The 19,906-nt window shown below is 38.3% G+C and overlaps 1 protein-coding gene across 1 annotated transcript in view; it reads left to right on the top strand.

Annotated features, from left to right (window-relative positions):
• Positions 1 to 19,435, top strand: part of LOC117334834 (vacuolar protein sorting-associated protein 33B-like) — a 32,297-nt gene extending 12,862 nt beyond the window's left edge. Inside the window, exons 14-19 of the mRNA XM_033894652.1 lie at positions 2,077 to 2,178; positions 6,769 to 6,924; positions 8,085 to 8,183; positions 9,314 to 9,407; positions 10,934 to 11,050; positions 18,848 to 19,435. Of these exons, the coding sequence (XP_033750543.1) occupies positions 2,077 to 2,178; positions 6,769 to 6,924; positions 8,085 to 8,183; positions 9,314 to 9,407; positions 10,934 to 11,050; positions 18,848 to 18,921 (642 nt within the window). The 3' untranslated portion in view covers positions 18,922 to 19,435. The remainder of the gene's footprint in view (positions 1 to 2,076; positions 2,179 to 6,768; positions 6,925 to 8,084; positions 8,184 to 9,313; positions 9,408 to 10,933; positions 11,051 to 18,847) is intronic.
• Positions 19,436 to 19,906: the final 471 nt, after the last annotated feature.

Raw genomic sequence — 19,906 nt, 5'->3', positions numbered from 1 at the left:
GAGTTATACAGTTGTAGGTGGTCAGGGAGTTATACAGTTGTAGGTGGTCAGGGAGGTACATGTATATACAGTTGTAGGTGGTCAGGGAGTTATACATTTGTAGGTGGTCAGGGAGGTATACAGTTATATGTGGTCAGGGAGTTATACAGTTGTAGGTGGTCAGGGAGTTATACAGTTGTAGGTGGTCAGGGAGGTATACAGTTGTAGGTGGTGAGGGAGTTATACAGTTGTAGGTGGTCAGGGAGGTATACAGTTGTAGGTGGTCAGGGAGGTATACAGTTGTAGGTGGTCAGGGCGGTATACAGTTGTAGGTGGTGAGGGAGTTATACAGTTGTAGGTGGTGAGGGAGTTATACAGTTGTAGGTGGTCAGGGAGGTATACAGTTGTAGGTGGTGAGGGAGTTATACAGTTGTAGGTGGTGAGGGAGTTATACAGTTGTAGGTGGTCAGGGAGGTATACAGTTGTAGGTGGTCAGGGAGTTATACAGTTGTAGGTGGTCAAGGAGTTATACAGTTGTAGGTGGTCAAGTAGTTATACAGTTGTAGGTGGTCAAGGAGTTATACAGTTGTAGGTGGTCAAGGAGTTATACAGTTGTAGGTGGTCAGGGAGTTATACAGTTGTAGGTGGTCAGGGAGTTATACAGTTGTAGGTGGTCAAGGAGTTATACAGTTGTAGGTGGTCAAGTAGTTATACAGTTGTAGGTGGTCAAGGAGTTATACAGTTGTAGGTGGTCAGGGAGTTATACAGTTGTAGGTGGTCAGGGAGTTATACAGTTATAGGTGGTCAAGAAGTTATACAGTTGTAGGTGGTCAGGAAGGTATACAGTTGTAGGTGGTCAGGGAGTTATACAGTTGTAGGTGGTCAGGGAGTTATACAGTTGTAGGTGGTCAAGGAGTTATACAGTTGTAGGTGGTCAAGGAGTTATACAGTTGTAGGTGGTCAGGGAGTTATACAGTTGTAGGTGGTCAGGGAGTTATACAGTTGTAGGTGGTCAGGGAGTTATACAGTTGTAGGTGGTCAAGGAGTTATACAGTTGTAGGTGGTCAGGGAGTTATACAGTTGTAGGTGGTCAGGAAGGTATACAGTTGTAGGTGGTCAGGGAGTTATACAGTTGTAGGTGGTCAGGGAGTTATACAGTTGTAGGTGGTCAAGGAGTTATACAGTTGTAGGTGGTCAAGGAGTTATACAGTTGTAGGTGGTCAAGGAGTTATACAGTTGTAGGTGGTCAGGGAGTTATACAGTTGTAGGTGGTCAGGGAGTTATACAGTTGTAGGTGGTCAAGAAGTTATACAGTTGTAGGTGGTGAGGAAGGTATACAGTTGAAGGTGGTCAGGGAGGTATACAGTTGTAGGTGGTCAGGGAGTTATACAGTTGTAGGTGGTCAGGGAGTTATACAGTTGTAGGTGGTCAGGGAGTTATACAGTTGTAGGTGGTCAGGGAGTTATACAGTTGTAGGTGGTCAGGGAGGTATACAATTGTAGGTGGTCAGCGAGGTATACAATTGTAGGTAGTCAGGGAGTTATACAGTTGTAGGAGGTCAGGGAGTTATACAGTTGTAGGTGGTCAGGGAGTTATACAGTTGTAGGTGGTCAGGGAGGTATACAATTGTAGGTGGTCAGGGAGTTATACAGTTGTAGGTGGTCAGGGAGGTATACAATTGTAGGTGGTCAGGGAGGTATACAGTTGTAGGTGGTCAGGGAGGTATACAATTGTAGGTGGTCAGGGAGGTATACAGTTATATGTGGTCAGGGAGGTATACAGTTGTAGGTGACCAGGGAGGTACATGTATATACATGTACAGTTGTAGATGGTCATGGAGGTATCGAGTTGTTCAAATGAATGACCTTGACCTACTTCCAAAGTCACATGTGTCAAATGAAGCAAGAAAGCTGTATTCATGATATAGGCAAGGAATATGCTGAGTTGAAGGGCTACAAACTTTGTTGAAATGAATAGAAATAGACTTTCATATTGACCTAAGGGGTATTCAGCTCAGCAGTCGTATGAATGACATTTCTTATCTTTAGTAGAAGGTAAGCAATACAGGCCCATTGTGGCCTCTTTTTTCTTTTACAGCATAATATTACTCTGACTCTGAGGCTACTGTGTTTGTTGTCGATGACACAAGATGGAATCCCCAGCAAGGAGTTTAAGTCACTCAAGACTCAGTTTTTACATGTAAGTATTCAGTTAAGAAAATCAAAATAAAGATATACAACTCGTTTTTTATGTTGCCTGTGAAGTGTGGCTGACACCTACCTATGATTTTACTTATGTGTCATTCTCAGTGTCATCGTCAGTCGCACTTTTTTATTTACTTTTTTTTGCTACCTGTTTCCATATCTTTTGTATGTTATGGGTATAAAAATTCCCTGTAATGTGTATGACTATTCCCTGTTATAAGTTTGACTATTCCCTGTTATGTGTATAACTATTCCCTGTTATCAGTATGACTATTCCCTGTTATCAGTATGACTATTCCCTGTTATCAGTATGACTATTCCCTGTAATGTGTATGACTATTCCCTGTTATCAGTATGACTATTCCTTGTTATCAGTATGACTATTCCCTGTTATCAGTATGACTATTCCCTGTTATGTGTATGACTATTCCCTGTTATGTATATAACTATTCCCTGTTATCAGTATGACTATTCCCTGTTATCAGTATGACTATTCCCTGTTATCAGTATGACTATTCCCTGTGATGGGTATGACTATTCCCTGTTATGTATATAACTATTCCCTGTTATCAGTATGACTATTCCCTGTTATCAGTATGACTATTCCCTGTTATGTGTATGACTATTCCCTGTTATGTGTATAACTATTCCCTGTTATCAGTATGACTATTCCCTGTTATCAGTATGACTATTCCCTGTAATGTGTATGACTATTCCCTGTTATCAGTATGACTATTCCTTGTTATCAGTATAACTATTCCCTGTTATCATTATGACTATTCCCTGTTATGTGTATGACTATTCCCTGTTATCAGTATGACTATTCCCTGTTATGTGTATGACTATTCCCTGTTATGTGTATGACTATTCCCTGTTATCAGTATGACTATTCCTTGTTATCAGTATAACTATTCCCTATTATGTGTATGACTATTCCCTGTTATGTGTATGACTATTCCCTGTTATCAGTATGACTATTCCTTGTTATCAGTATAACTATTCCCTGTTATCAGTATGACTATTCCCTGTTATCAGTATGACTATTCCCTGTTATCAGTATGACTATTCCCTGTTATCAGTATGACTATTCCCTGTTATAAGTTTGACTATTCCCTGTTATAAGTATGACTATTCCCTGTTATAAGTTTGACTATTCCCTGTTATGGGTATGACTATTCCTTGTTATCAGTATAACTATTCCCTGTTATGAGTATAACTATTCCCTGTTATGTGTATGACTATTCCCTGTTATCAGTATGACTATTCCTTGTTATCAGTATAACTATTCCCTGTTATGTGTATGACTATTCCCTGTTATGTGTATGACTATTCCCTGTTATCAGTATGACTATTCCTTGTTATCAGTATAACTATTCCCTATTATCAGTATGACTATTCCCTGTTATCAGTATGCAGGGTTAGCACGGGCCTTGAGAAAGTCTTGAATTTCACTTTGGGCCTTGAAAAGCCTTGAATTTCACCTTGGGCCTTGAAAAGCCTTGAAAATTGGTTTACAGCCTTGAAAAAGCCTTGAATATTAAGGTTTCAATAGGATAAGTGAAACCCTGGTGGCCACTGATTATTAGGATTCAACTTTGTCCATGTCGCCTCCCCTACAGACATTAATAATTACCATGTCAAGTTGTATTTTTATCAAGTGGTTAGTTATAAGTTGCCTTTTTGTTCTCTTGTTCCCTTTCAAGATGACTAAGATGACGGGTAAAATGGGCCTTGAATATTTAATTAAGACATTGAAAAAGCCTTGAAAAGGCCTTGAATTTGGTTTGACAAAATCCGTATGAACCCTGGTATGACTATTCCCTGTTATCAGTATGACTAAAAAAAAAATGTATTCCCTGTTATGAGTATGACTATTCCCTGTTATACGTATGACTATTCCCTGTTATCAGTATGACTATTCCCTGTTATACGTATGACTATTCCCTGTTATACGTATGACTATTCCCTGTTATCAGTATGACTATTCCCTGTTATAGGTATAACTATTCCATGTTATACGTATGACTATTCCCTGTTATCAGTATGACTATTCCCTGTTATCAGTATGACTATTCCCTGTTATAGGTATAACTATTCCATGTTATGGGTATGACTATTCCCTGTTATGGGTATGGCTATTCACTGTTATAGGTATGACTATTCCCTGTTATCAGTATGACTATTCCCTGTTATAGGTATAACTATTCCATGTTATGGGTATGACTATTCCCTGTTATGGGTATGGCTATTCCCTGTTATCAGTATGACTATTCCCTGTTATCAGTATGACTATTCCCTGTTATCAGTATGACTATTCCCTGTTATAGGTATGACTATTCCCTGTTATCAGTATGACTATTCCCTGTTATGGGTATGACTATTCCCTGTTATGGGTATGACTATTCCCTGTTATCAGTATGACTATTCCCTGTTATCAGTATGACTATTCCCTGTTATCAGTATGACTATTCCCTGTTATCAGTATGACTATTCCCTGTTATCAGTATGACTATTCCCTGTTATCAGTATGACTATTCCCTGTTATCAGTATGACTATTCCCTGTTATCGGTATAACTATTCCATGTTATGGGTATGACTATTCCCTGTTATGGGTATGGCTATTCACTGTTATGGGTATGACTATTCCCTGTTATCAGTATGACTATTCCCTGTTATGGGTATGACTATTCCCTGTTATGAGTATGACTATTCCTTGTTATCAGTATGACTATTCCCTGTTATCAGTATGGCTATTCCCTGTTATGTGTATGACTATTCCCTGTTATGTGTATGACTATTCCTTGTTATCAGTATGACTATTCCCTGTTATAGGTATCACTATTCCCTGTTATCAGTATGACTATTCCCTGTTATGTGTATGACTATTCCTTGTTATCAGTATGACTATTCCCTGTTATGTGTATGACTATTCCCTGTTATCAGTATGACTATTCCCTGTTATAGGTATCACTATTCCCTGTTATCAGTATGACTATTCCCTGTTATGAGTATGACTATTCCCTGTTATCAGTATGACTATTCCCTGTTATGTGTATGACTATTCCCTGTTATAGGTATGACTATTCCCTGTTATCAGTATAACTATTCCCTGTTATCAGTATGACTATTCCCTGTTATCAGTATGACTATTCCCTGTAATGTGTATGACTATTCCATGTTATGGGTATGACTATTCCTTGTTATCAGTATAACTATTCCCTGTTATCAGTATGACTATTCCCTGTTATCAGTATGACTATTCCCTGTTATAGGTATGACTATTCCCTGTTATAGGTATGACTATTCCATGTTATGGGTATGACTATTCCCTGTTATGGGTATGACTATTCCCTGTTATCAGTATAACTATTCCCTGTTATCAGTATAACTATTCCCTGTTATAGGTATGACTATTCCATGTTATGGGTATGACTATTCCATGTTATGGGTATGACTATTCCCTGTTATCAGTATAACTATTCCCTGTTATCAGTATGACTATTCCCTGTTATAGGTATGACTATTCCATGTTATGGGTATGACTATTCCCTGTTATGGGTATGACTATTCCCTGTTATCAGTATAACTATTCCCTGTTATCAGTATAACTATTCCCTGTTATAGGTATGACTATTCCATGTTATGGGTATGACTATTCCATGTTATGGGTATGACTATTCCCTGTTATCAGTATAACTATTCCCTGTTATCAGTATGACTATTCCCTGTTATAGGTATGACTATTCCCTGTTATGGGTATGGCTATTCACTGTTATGGGTATGACTATTCCCTGTTATGAGTATGACTATTCCATGTTATGGGTATGACTATTCCATGTTATGGGTATGACTATTCCATGTTATGGGTATGACTATTCCCTGTTATGAGTATGACTATTCCTTGTTATCAGTATGACTATTCCCTGTTATCAGTATGACTATTCCCTGTTATGGGTATGGCTATTCCCTGTTATCAGTATTACTATTCCCTGTTATAGGTATGACTATTCCATGTTATGGATATGACTATTCCCTGTTATAGGTATGACTATTCCCTGTTATCAGTATGACTATTCCCCTAGTATAACTATTCCCTGTTATGGGTATGACTATTCCCTGTTATGGGTATGACTATTCACTGTTATGGGTATGACTATTCCCTGTTATGGGTATGGCTATTCACTGTTATCAGTATGACTATTCCATGTTATGGGTATGACTATTCCCTGTTATAGGTATGACTATTCCCTGTTATCAGTATGACTATTCCCCTAGTATAACTATTCCCTGTTATGGGTATGACTATTCCCTGTTATGGGTATGACTATTCACTGTTATGGGTATAACTATTCCCTGTTATGGGTATGACTATTCCCTGTTATCAGTATAACTATTCCCTGTTATCAGTATGACTATTCCCTGTTATCAGTAAGACTATTCCCTGTTATCAGTATGACTATTCCCTGTTATACGTATGACTATTCCCTGTTATCAGTATGACTATTCCCTGTTATGTGTATGACTATTCCAGGTTATCAGTAACACTTTTCCCTGTTATGACTATACAGTTATCTGTTATCACAGAGTTATGGATATGAACACATGCTGACATTCTATAACCTGAAGCGTCTGGGTTTACTTACTGACCAAGAAGGTCCCTCAGTGCCGATTACAGCGGGAGTACAGGCAGCCATTGGGAAGAGGGGGGCATACCGAAGTATCTGTAAACGTCTCACACTGGTAAGTACTCCAAGTGACAAATATTTAAGCTACAAAAATGTCATCTTGAGGAGGTGTTATAACCAAAAACATCTGCATTATGTTTATGTGCACAACTATGAGGTTTAGTTTGTTAAGGTGATCAATATTACATAATGACAAAAATACATAATGTGTTGTATAAAGGACTAAAAGTTTAGAATCACAATGTTATATAGATCTGTCTGTGTTCACATTGAATAAAAAAACAAAGTTGTATTTAGATGTATAAACATACACAGGTAAAATCACATGTATATTTTATTGTCCTGTCCATTCCCATCATGCCCAATTGTCCCATCATGTCAAATCCTGTCCCCTCAAGTTATATATTGTCCCATGCATTTCCATTATGCCCTCTCATGTCCAATCCTATCCCATCATGTCCCATCATGTTCCATCACGCCGTCTCATGTCCCATCATGTTCCATCATGCCGTCTCATGTCCCATCACATCCCATTATGTCCCATCATGCCCTCTCATGTCCCATATCACATCCCATTATGTCCCATCATGTTCCATCACGCCGTCTCATGTCCCATCACATCCCATTATGTCCCATCATGTCCCATCATGTACCATGATGTTCCTTCACACTGTCCCCTTGTGAATGAATTAGTATTCATTTTCATACCTAAGTATCATGACATAAAGTTGATTAAAAGTCCAGGTTAAAGGGGCAAAGTTCACATTAGACACATTTCTGAATGAGACACAGTTTTTCTTGTGTGTTTCAAATCTGAAGCTCTACAAGAGATTTGTTTACTAAACTATTCAACTATGTACTCCATGTGCCATAGTTTCTTCGTTGATGGTCACAGGGACTTGTTACAAACCCACAGTCCATATTTATTATATTTAAGGGTAGTAACAGTCTAGAAAGAAACTCTTGCTCAATATTTAGTTACAGTTATTTTGTGTGACGATTCATTTGGAAAATTAAACAGTTCTCTTTACAGAGATGTAAAAATGTGCAGCCTATAACCCACAGGATATAAAAGATATGACTTTAAAAATAACTTGCCCAGTTTCCTTTTCTCAGGATTCGCTACCTTTGATGTAATTATGGATTTTAAGTTTGGAGTTTGTGCCAGGTCCCTGTGGGTATGGTAAGTAACTAAGTATCTTATTTCTTTTGCAGATACCAAAATCTGAGGAAATCAACTTGCGCAGTCCAACAGATATGTCTTATGTTTTCAGTGGAGCATACACCCCTATCTCGTGTAAACTGGTAGAACAGGTAAGTCATAACAGTTATACATCTGTAGGGCCTACATGTCTAACTATCTCATGTAAACTGGTAGAACAGGTAAGTCATAACTGTTATACATCTGTAGGGCCTACATGTCTAACTATCTCATGTAAACTGGTAGAACAGGTAAGTAATAACAGTTATACATCTGTAGGGCCTACATGTCTGACTATCTTGTGTAAACTGGTAGAACAGATAAGTCATAGCAGTTATACATCTGTAGGGCCTACATGTCTAACTGTCTCATGTAAACTGGTAGAACAGGTAAGTCATAACAGTTATACATCTGTAGGGCCTACATGTCTAACTATCTCATGTAAACTGGTAGAACAGGTAAGTCATAACAGTTATACATCTGTAGGGCCTACATGTCTAACTATCTCATGTAAACAGGTAAGCAGGTAAGTCATTTTATTCCTGTTATAAATCTTTTTATCATTTCATTTTTAAGGGACAATTTAGTGAACAATTAAAAATATTTTAGAATGGAAAAAATTCTGTATCCAAACAAATAATCTGTAGTGTCTCTGTTTACTGTACCATAACCATATTAATGGCCTACTTGCCTATCGTGTATATCATGAATTTAACTTGAGATACATATTTAGGGCTTACATGATGGACATTGACAATTCATAAGGAGTAAGGAAATATAATGTTATGTAAGATTTTGCGACATAATAAAATAATAAAACTTGACTCAATAGTTCCTTTAGATGATTGTAAGCATCAGAATGAAATACATGCCTATCATGTATATCATGAATATAATTTGAGATACACATTTAGGGCCTACATGCTATTATGTATATCATGACTATAATTTGAGATACATATTTAGGGCCTACATGCTATCATGTAGCTAGTGCAACAGAGCAGTTTAGTTTGAGACTTTGACACATAAGGAGTATCAAATTCAACAAATGAGTGTAAAGCATGAAGTTAATCACTGAACCCTTTAGAACTCTTTTAATATTTTTTATGTTGATTTTAAAACATTTTGATTACCTGGTATATAAGCATAAATGATAATGTTTCAGATAAGAACTCCTGTTTGGTTGTTTTATATCATTCAAATTAGAGGATGGTTTGTTAATTAGACCACCTTGTAATTACAGGTTTTATCTAAGGAGGGTTTTACAGGTATGGAGGAGATCATCAAACATCTACCAGGAGGCACATATTCTGATGTCAGAGTTAAACAAACAAAAGGTACGGCAAATCCATGGAAATTTAAGTTTCAATCAATACAATTTAAAAGTAAACAAATAAACAGATTAAAAAAAGATACTTATATTTGGAAAAAGATTATTTTAGTGAAGAAACTTTGACAGAGACATGACAAAGCTTTGTCAAAGACTTGTAGTGAAAAGCTTTGACATACATATGTATGCATGTAATGAAAATCTTTGACGGATACTTGTTGTGGAAAGTTTCGATGGGTACATTTAGTGAAAAGTTTTAATGGGTACATGTAGTGAAAAGTTTTGATGGGTACATGTAGTGAATAGTTTTGATGGATACATTTAGTGAAAAGTTTTGATGGGTACATGTAATGAAAAACTTTGACAGAGTCATGAAGTAAAAAGCATTGATGGGTACATGTAGTGAAAAGCTTTGACAGAGTCATGAAGTAAAAAGCATTGATGGGTACATGAAGTAAAAAGCTTTGATGGGTATATGTTACAGTAGTGAAAAGGTTTGATGGGAAGTATGTTACAGTAGTGAAAAGGTTTGATGGGAAGCTTTGATGGGTACATGTAGAGAAAAGTTTTGATGGGTACTTGTAGTGAACAGCATTGATAAGTACATGTAATGAACAGCTTTGATTAGTACATGCAGTGAACAGCATTGATAAGTACATGTAATGAACAGCTTTGATTAGTACATGTAGTGAACAGCTTTGGTAAGTACATGTAGTGAACAGCTTTGGTAAGTACATGTAGTGAACAGCTTTGATAAGTACATGTAGTGAATAGTTTTGATGGATACATGTAGTGAACAGTTTTGATGGATACATGTAGTGAATAGTTTTGATGGGTACATGTAGTGAACAGTTTTGATGGATACATGTAGTGAATAGTTTTGATGGGTACATGTAGTGAATAGTTTTGATGGGTACATGTAGTGAATAGTTTTGATGGATACATGTAGTGAATAGTTTTGATGGGTACATGTAGTGAATAGTTTTGATGGGTACATGTAGTGAATAGTTTTGATGGATACATGTAGTGAATAGTTTTGATGGGTACATGTAGTGAATAGTTTTGATGGGTACATGTAGTGAATAGTTTTGATGGATACTTGTAATGAAAAGCTTTGACAGATACTTGTAGTGAAAAGCTTTGACAGAGTCATGAAGTAAAAAGCTTTGCCAAATACTTGAAGTGTCGCTATCTATTTGGAATAAATATAAAAATCAGAAATAAACAACTTTTGTGTTAATAACACATTTGTAGATGAGACACAACTTCCAGAAAAAAACATCCAGTATTTATAACAGTACAAGGATTAACAAAGCTTCTTTCAGAACAGTTTTGTAATCTTTTCCACAACTTCATTCTAGAATGATTCTGTAGATCATGGATAACAAATTGTGAATATTTGATAAAACTTGTGACTGACTGCAATGTGACAGATTGTACAATTATATGGTGATGCTCTGCAGTTACACAATATCACTATGGGACAATAAACAATGTGGCTCGTGTTATATAGAGTATGGTTTGTATTTGTAGGTAAAGGTGGCTCCACTAGTTCTTCATCTCCATCACAACGTGTTGTCCTTGTCTATTTCCTTGGAGGATGTACCTACTCCGAGATCACTGCTCTCCGCTTCCTGGGAAGACTTAAAGGTCAGACAGAGATTTAATCACGTCCTGGCCCCCATTCAGATAATTCTCCTTTAGGGTGGAACATGGCTATCTTACCCTCAGGGTGGAGATCCTCTGTCTCTCTCCTAAAGGGTTGTTTTCCTTTTATTAGGTCATCTGACCCAAAGGGTCAGGATGACCTATAGCCATCGTGCTTCGTCCGTCGTCGTGCGCCGTGCGTCGTCCATAAACTTTTCACATTTCAATCTTCTTCTCAAGTTCCACCAGTGGGATTCAGCTGAAACTTGCCTGAAATGATCCTGATATAATTTCGACCAAGTGTTGTTATTTTTCGGGTAGGTCCGAATTCCAAGAAGGCGGCCGTGGCTGCCATCTTGAAAAACAAATTTGAAACTTCTTCTCCAGTTCCACCAGTGCTATTGAGCTGAAACTTGCTTGAAATGATCCTGATATGATCCCGACCATGTGTTGTTATTTTTCGGGTCGGTCCAAAATCCAAGATGGCCGCCATTTTGAAAACAAATTTTAAACTTCTTCTCAAGTTCCACCAGTGCTATTGAGCTGAAACTTGCCTGAAATGATCGTGATATGATCCCGACCAAGGGTTGTTATTTTTCGGGTCGGTTCGAAATCCAAGATGGCCGCCGTGGCCGCCATCTTCAAAAACACATTTTAAACTTCTTCTCAAGTTCCACCTGTGCTATTGAGCTGAAACTTGCCTGAAATGATCGTGATATGATCCCGACCAAGTGTTGTTATTTTTCTGGTCGGTCCAAAATCCAAGATGGCCGCCATAGCCGCCATCTTGAAAAACAAATTTTATACTTCTTCTCCAGTTCCACCAGTGCTGTTGGAATGAAACTTGCCAGAAATGATCCTGAGATGGTCCTGACCAAGTGTTGTTATTTTTCGGGTCGATCCGAAATCCAAGATGGCCGACATAGCCACCATCTTGAGAAACACATTTAAACTTGTTCTCAAGTTCCACCAGTGCTGTTGGGCTGAAACTTGCCTGAAATGTTCCTGAGATGATCCCGACCAAGTGTTGTTATTTTTCGGGTAGGTCCGAATTCCAAGATGGCGGCCGTGGCTGCCATCTTGAAAAACAAATTTGAAACTTCTTCTCCAGTTCCACCAGTGCTATTGAGCTGAAACTTGCTTGAAATGGTCCTGATATGATCCCGACCAAGTGTTGTTATTTTTCGGGTCGGTCCAAAATCCAAGATGGCCGCCATTTTGAAAACACATTTTAAACTTCTTCTCAAGTTCCACCAGTGCTATTGAGCTGAAACGTGCCTGAAATGATCGTGATATGATCCCGACCAAGGGTTGTTATTTTTCGGGTCAGTTCAAAATCCAAGATGGCCGCCGTGGCCGCCATCTTCAAAAACACAGTTTAAACTTCTTCTCCAGTTCAACCAGTGCTATTGAGCTGAAACTTGCCTGAAATGATCCTGATATGATCCCGACCAAGTGTTGTTATTTTTCTGGTCGGTCCAAAATCCAAGATGGCCGCCATAGCCGCCATCTTGAAAAACAAATTTTAAACTTCTTCTCCAGTTCCACCAGTGCTGTTGGAATGAAACTTGCCAGAAATGATCCTGAGATGGTCCTGACCAAGTGTTGTTATTTTTCGGGTCGATCCGAAATCCAAGATGGCCGACATAGCCACCATCTTGAGAAACACATTTAAACTTCTTCTCAAGTTCCACCAGTGCTGTTGGGCTGAAACTTGCCTGAAATGTTCCTGAGATGATCCCGACCAAGTGTTGTTATTTTTTGGATTGGTCCAAAATCCAAGATGGCCGTCATAGCTGCCATCTTGAAAAACACATTTTAAATGTCTTCTCGATTTCCATCAGTGCTATTGAACTGAAATTTGCCTGAAATGTTCCTAAGAGGATCCTGACCAAGTGTTTGGATTGGTCTGAAATCCAAGACGGCCACCATGGCCGCCATCTTGAAAAACACATTTTAAACTTTTTCTCCAGTTCCATTGGTGCCATTGAGCTGGAAATGGGTGAGGATGTCAAGGAAGGCGAGCCAACATAGTGTTGTTATTTTTTCGGCCTCGTAAAAACTTTGACATGGCAGCAATGGCGGCCATTTTGTAACATGATTGCGCAATCATGGTTTTCCTGAACAACACCTATTTCAAACTTCTTCTCAAATTCCACCGGTGGGATTTAGCTCTAACTTACCAGAAATGATCCTGAGATGGTCCTTACCAAGCGTTGTTATTTATAGGGTTAACCAGAAATCCAAGACGGCCGCCATGGCACCCATCTTGAAAAACACATTTTAAACTTCTTCTCCAGTTTGACTGGTGCCATTGAGCTGGAAATTGTTGAGGATGTTAAGGAAGGAGGGCCAACAAAGTGTTGTTATATTTCGGCCTCATAAAATCATTGACTTGGTAGACATGGCGTCCAATTTGTAACATGATTGTGCAATCATGGTTTTCCTGAACAATGCCTAGTTCAAACTTCTTTTCAAATTCCACGAGTGGGATTCAGCTCTAACTTGCCAGAAATTATCCTTAGATGGTCCAGACCAAGTGTTGTTATTTATTGGGTCGGTCAGAAATCCAAGATGGCCACCATGGCCAACAGTGCCACTATATACTTGCTACAGAGAATACATACTACAATAATATAAGGGTTTTAATTTAGAGTCAGATGACCGTTAAGGCCACTGGGCCTCTTGTTCTGTTTCCCTTCAGGCTGATCTGAAAAACTAAATAAATTTCCAAAGTTGAAGTTGGTTAATTTTATTTCTCAAGAAGTTCTTCACAAAGAATTTTCAGATTACATATATAAAAAAATATGTAGGTTCTCCTTGGTCACTATATAGTTTTGTGTATTGATTGGAAAACAAAATGGCTGAAAGGAGGCGGTTTTGAAGGTTGAAAATTGTTATTTTTTCTCATATAACAAAAAGATTCTGTAGTTGTGTATATTGAATTTATGACTGTTTGTCTTTGTCACCTAGGATGGGTTAATTTGAGATATGTACACTGTAGAGTTGTGTCCTTTGGTCAGGTAAACTTTAGACATGTTACACTGTAGAGTTATGTCCCTTGGTCAGGTAAATGTTGGGCAGACATATATTGTAGAGTTATGTCCCATGGAGTAAGTAAACTTAATATATGGTGTATTGTAGAGTTATGTCCCCCTGTGTCAGATAAACTTTAGACATGTTATACTGTAGAGTTATATCCCATTGAAGTAAGTAAACTTAATATATGGTGTGTTGTAGAGTTACGCCCCCTGGGTTGGGTTCATTTAACACATGTTTTTACTGTAGAGTTATATCCCCTGGGATGGGTTATTGTAGATTTATAACCTCTGGGGTGTGGGGATTAATTATTCAATCCCATTGTCATAAAACTTCATACACTTATAGAAAAACCATTATCTCTTGTATGAGTTCACTTTATAACCACCTGAGCTCAAAAATGGGGTCACTGTTACTATAAATAGAATTTTGACATCTTCACTCTTCATGAAACTTCATACATTTATTAGCTCACATGGTCTGAAGAACCAAGGTGAGCTTATGCCATACTGTTGCATCCGTCATCCGTCGTCCGTCGACCGTCATCCGTGGTCTGTTATCGGTTGTCTGTTATCCATTGTCTGTTATCCGTCATCTGTCCGTATGTCAGCAATTGACATCTTCATAGCCGCTGATCAGAATTGAACAAAATTTGAATGGCAGCATAATGGGGAGGGGATTCAAAATTGTAAAAATGGTGTGGCTGACCCCCTAAGGCCTGATGAGGGGTGGGCCAAAAGGAGTCAATTTGGCAGGCTAAATTCATATAATGACTTCTTCTCTGAAACTTCTCTGAAACAAACCTATGGATATCTCTCATATTTTACTGGTAGCACCCCTATGGGCTAGGCATTCAAATAGTACAAATGGTGGGACTGACCTCCTGGGGGCCTGAGGGGCGGGCCAAAAGAAATAAATTTGCCTATATTACTATAAACTTCTAATTCTCTGGAAGTAAGCGTTAGTTATCACTTATATTTGACTGGTAACTTCCCTTGGTGATGTGGATTCAACAAATGGTGGGGCTGACCTCCAGGGGACTTAGGGGTGGGGCCAAAAGTGAGCAATTTGGCTATATTGCTATAAATGACTTCTTCTCTGGAACTAAGTGATGAATCACTGATATATGACTGGTAGCATCTTTAGGTGATGGGGATTTAAAAAGCTATAAATTGTGTGTATGACCCCAGGGGCTGACATGAGGAGAGGGACCAAAAGGGAGCAATTTGGCTATACAAAAAAATGTATAACTTTTTGTATTTTTGAAACTGTTGAGATTCCCACTCCATAACCATATATAGTACTGCTGGGCACCATGAGATGTTATTAAAATAGGCCCTAGGTTCTTTCCCCACCCTAGAGACTTCATTCCTTTGTTATATCTTTGAAACTGTTTAGATCCCCACCCTATAACCATATATAGCATTGTTGGGCATCAAGCAATAAAAACAATCATGATGTAAATATAGGCCCTAGGGTTTTCCCCACCTGAAGTGACTTACTTTCTTTAAACACAATCATGTAAATAAAATCCTTGGTTTTTTTTCACACCCCTAGGGAGTCTGGACTTTGTATCTGAGTTGTATCTTTGAAGCAGTTGAGATCCCTTCCCCATACCCATACTAGTATATAGCATTGTTAGCAACAAATAAAGCTATTAACAAATTGAACATGAATATATTTTGACGTTTGGTCAAATCCAACCAGGTGGGCGATACAGGCTCTCTGGGCCTCTTGTTACTTACAACTATCATCTCTTGTATGAAATTGCACCTGGGGTTAAATTGAGGTCACTGCTACTATGAATAGATTTTTTAAGTCTATGCTGAGCAGACTTCATTACTTATCAGATTGTCCTGATCAAAAACTTAATACATTTAAAACCATCATCTCTTGAACAAGTTTAAGTTTCACCCGATCCTGGGTCAAAAAGAGGCCACTGTTACTATGAATAGAAATTCAATGTCTTTGCTCTACCAGTTTCATTAATCATATCAGACTGTCCTAAAAGTGTCATTGTGATTAGACAATTCTGACTATACTTGTGGTCAATGTTGAATAGCGAGGGGATCTGTATCACATGAGATATGTCTTATCAAACTAGACAATCATCCAGTAAACATCATAGGCAGGTCAATAAACATCATAGGCAGGTCAGTTAACATCATAGGTAGGTGAGTAAACATGTTTCAGTCCAATAGGTGTGTACTGGGGTAATTTGTATCATGCCTGTATAAAACAGGCCGTTATTTCATACATTTGTACATCTGTTCAGTTTTTCTTCCACCATAATTACATGAATTTTTTATGTATAATTATCTCAGCATACCATTGTAATGAGATACCCTTCATCCTTCTCCATCAAGTGTAGTATTGGTGATTATTGGCTCACCTGGCCCAAAGGCCCAGCGTCTGTCATCTGTCTGTCTGTCCATCATCCATCATCTGTCTGAGAACTTGAAAAAAAATTGCTACTATTGCCATGAATGACTCAAATGATTTTAATCAAATTTGGTCTTAAGAATCTTTTTGTGTGAGGGAAACCAATTTTGTATAACAGTGGGTCCGGCCCCACAGGGCTTAAGGGTGGGGACCAAAAAGGATATAAGAGGTAAGTACTTATATCTTAGTGCACCTACAGGAAGTGCAAGTGAATTTATACCTTGGCCCTCTGTCAAGTGTCTGTCATCAGTAAATCTGGCATCAACATTTCCCTTAAAACTAAAATCTTTAAATGACTTCTTCTCAATAACCATGAGGCATAAGGACCCGATATTGGGCAGTAAGCATGCTGGGGTGAAGGGCTACCAAGTTTATTCAGATGAATAACCTTGACCTTTATTCAAGGTCACAGGGGTCAAATGTGCTTAAAATTTTTAAATAACTTCTTTTCATTAACTAAGAGGCCTAAATACCTGATATTTGGCCTTAAGCATGCTGGGGTGAAGGGCTAAGTTTTGTTCAAATGAATAACCTTTACATTCTTTCAAAGTCGTAGGAGTCAAATGTGCTGAAATCTTTTTTCTCTTTAACACCTAATGATGACATATGATGCCCCTTCTATACCCCATACTTAAACCTCGATGAAACCCTGGAATAATTAAATGTCAAATGTTGTCATTACGTGTTGGAGGATGTATACTGTTCTAGATTATACAATATTAAAGAAATCAAGGGACCTGATATTTAGACGGTAGCATGTTGGACTGAAGACTTACCAAATTTGCTCAAATGAATAACCTTGAACTATTTTCAAGGTCACATTGGTCAAATGTTCTATTCAAATGACTTCTTTCAATAACCAAGAGACCTTAAGTTGGGCTTGTGATATGCTGGGATGAAGGGCTACCTGATTTGTGAAAACCCTTGACTTATATCCAGGGTCACAGGGGTCAAATTTGTTTTAAAAAATTAAATAAGTTCTTCTGACAACCCAAAAGGTTTAGAGTGATGACATGTGCCCAGTGATAGCTGGGATGAATGGCTGCCAAACTAGGGCAATGATATTCAAATGAATGTCTTTAATATATCTTTCAAGGTCATTTAATCAAGGATGTTTCAACTTAAACCCACTTCTTTGATCAATGCCAAGTCTATTCCCCCCAGAGGTAGTGGGCATGGAGGGGAGGGGTGGGAAGAGTACGTGTGATATGACTTAAGAGGGCTTAGTTATCATCACAGAAATATCCTGGTGTGTGATGCTGTGGACTTCTTGTAGCAATGGTTGTTTTTCTTGTGATAATCTCCTCTCAAACAGCCCAGCAAAAAACATCAAAAGGAACACTGCATTACAAATTACAATGTTAATGACAACAGTTAGTGGTTCAAACGGGGTATTCTTTCAATGAACTTTTGTATCATGTACTTTGTATATTTTTGTAACTGATCATGATCTCTGTGAGTGAAACACTAGTTTTTTTTGCCTCTGATCTCTGTTAGTGAAACATTTGCTTTGTACTTGTGATCTCTGTCAGGGAATCGCCTGTTTTGTAACTCCGATCTTTGTCAGTGAAATACTTGTTTTGTTACTGAGAACTTTGCCAGGGGTTTTGTAACTGTGATCAATATATCTGTCAGGGAGACGTTTGGTTTATTTTATACCTCTGATCTCTGTCAGTGAAACACTTGTTTTGTAATTCTGATCACTGTTCAGGTGATGTTGATGTTGATGTTGCTGGTTTAAAGTCTCGATTTAGGTTACAACCTCTGCTCACGACTCTAGGTTAGAACATTAGTCCGGGGTGACTGTTAGGTGTTGTCAGTTGGTGCTCCCCTCCTCCTTTCTCAACGCGGGCTTGGGACCGGCTATGGCGGAGTTTCACTGTTTAGGGAAATGCAAGATTTGTTTTATATACCTCTGATCTCTGTCGGTGAAACTCTTGCTTTGTATCTCTGATCTCTGTCAGAGAATTGCTTGTTTTGTAATTGATCTCTGTTGTCAGTGAAAGGCTTGTTAATCAACTCTGATCTCTGTCAGGGAAACATTTGGTTATTTTATACCTCTGCTCTCTGACAGTGAAAAAGTTAATTTGTATCTCTGATCTCTGACATTTAAACACTTATGAAACTCAAATTACTGACAGAGAAATGCATTCTTATACCTGCATGTCCTTGTCAGAGAAATGGTTGTATTCTACCTCTGATATCTTACTTTAAACCCTTTTACCAATTTCTTCAGCCAGCTTAACACTTTCTCTGTATGACTTTATCTATAATTTAAGTCCCTGCTAATCTCTGTAAATCTTACTTTCTGTATTACAGGATACCGGTTCCTGGTAGCTACCACAGCTTTGATTAATGGCAGTACTTGGCTAAACTGTCTGGTGGAGAAGTGAACAGAACAAAACTAGGAGGATTTAAATTCAAACTGGTCTTGGCTTTGAATGATGGTTAAAATTAATCACAGTGTGGTAGCAGTGGCTCACTGGGCCGCGTGATCAGGACACAAGCTGTGACAGCAAACAATGACTGTCGAATTTCAAATTTGGCAAATCAATCACTTCTGTTATAAAGATTTGTTTCAGAGACCGTGTTTACAGTCTATAACACCCAGGAGAGTTAATTCTGCCATGTTTACATATTAAACGATGTAGAAATATGACTAGGAAAGGCAAAAAAGGAAAATAAAATCAAAAGGCAGGTATTGATTTTCATATAAACCGTGTGGAAAATTATACTAATGTACACACAACTGGAACCCAAATTCAGGACATGAATCAACCCAACGCAGTACTTGAATTTTCAGTATCTGCTTCGATGGGGATCAAAATATAAGTAATTAGGAGCTGAATGGACAAATCTATTATGTCCTCTGAAGCGAGAGAAGAGCTGTTACCAATACAAGGGGAATAAAACAGGTATGTCAGGGGGCAAACGTTTTCTACTTCATTGCCAGGCAGATGTGGTAGTTGTTCATATTGATATGGGGAAGGTGGAGAGATGTTTCAAAAGCCATAAACACCAGACCCAGTTTACACCTCTCGATCCCCTCCCTTGGAGTGTGTGATTTGGTTGTTCCAATGTATATACCTCTCCCCCTCCCAGCAGTTGTGTTTGGAAAGTATACTTAGTAGATGCTACAATTACATGTATTTATTGCCTATGTAGATACACTGGTAATTAGCCCACCATCATCAGATGGTGGGCTATTCAAATCGCCCTGCGTCCGTGGTCCGTCGTTCGTCCGTCCGTCCGTCCGTCCGTAAACAATTCTTGTTATCGCTATTTCTCAGAAAGTACTGAAGGGATCTTTCTCAAATTTCATATGTAGGTTCCCCTTGGTGCCTAGTTATGCATATTGCATTTTGAGACTAATCGGAA

Source organism: Pecten maximus, chromosome 9 (genome assembly GCF_902652985.1).
Source record: "Pecten maximus chromosome 9, xPecMax1.1, whole genome shotgun sequence".
NCBI classification, from domain to species: Eukaryota; Metazoa; Mollusca; class Bivalvia; order Pectinida; family Pectinidae; genus Pecten; species Pecten maximus.
Note: the sequence above shows the minus strand (reverse complement) of the source record. Positions and strands in the feature narration are given on the sequence as shown.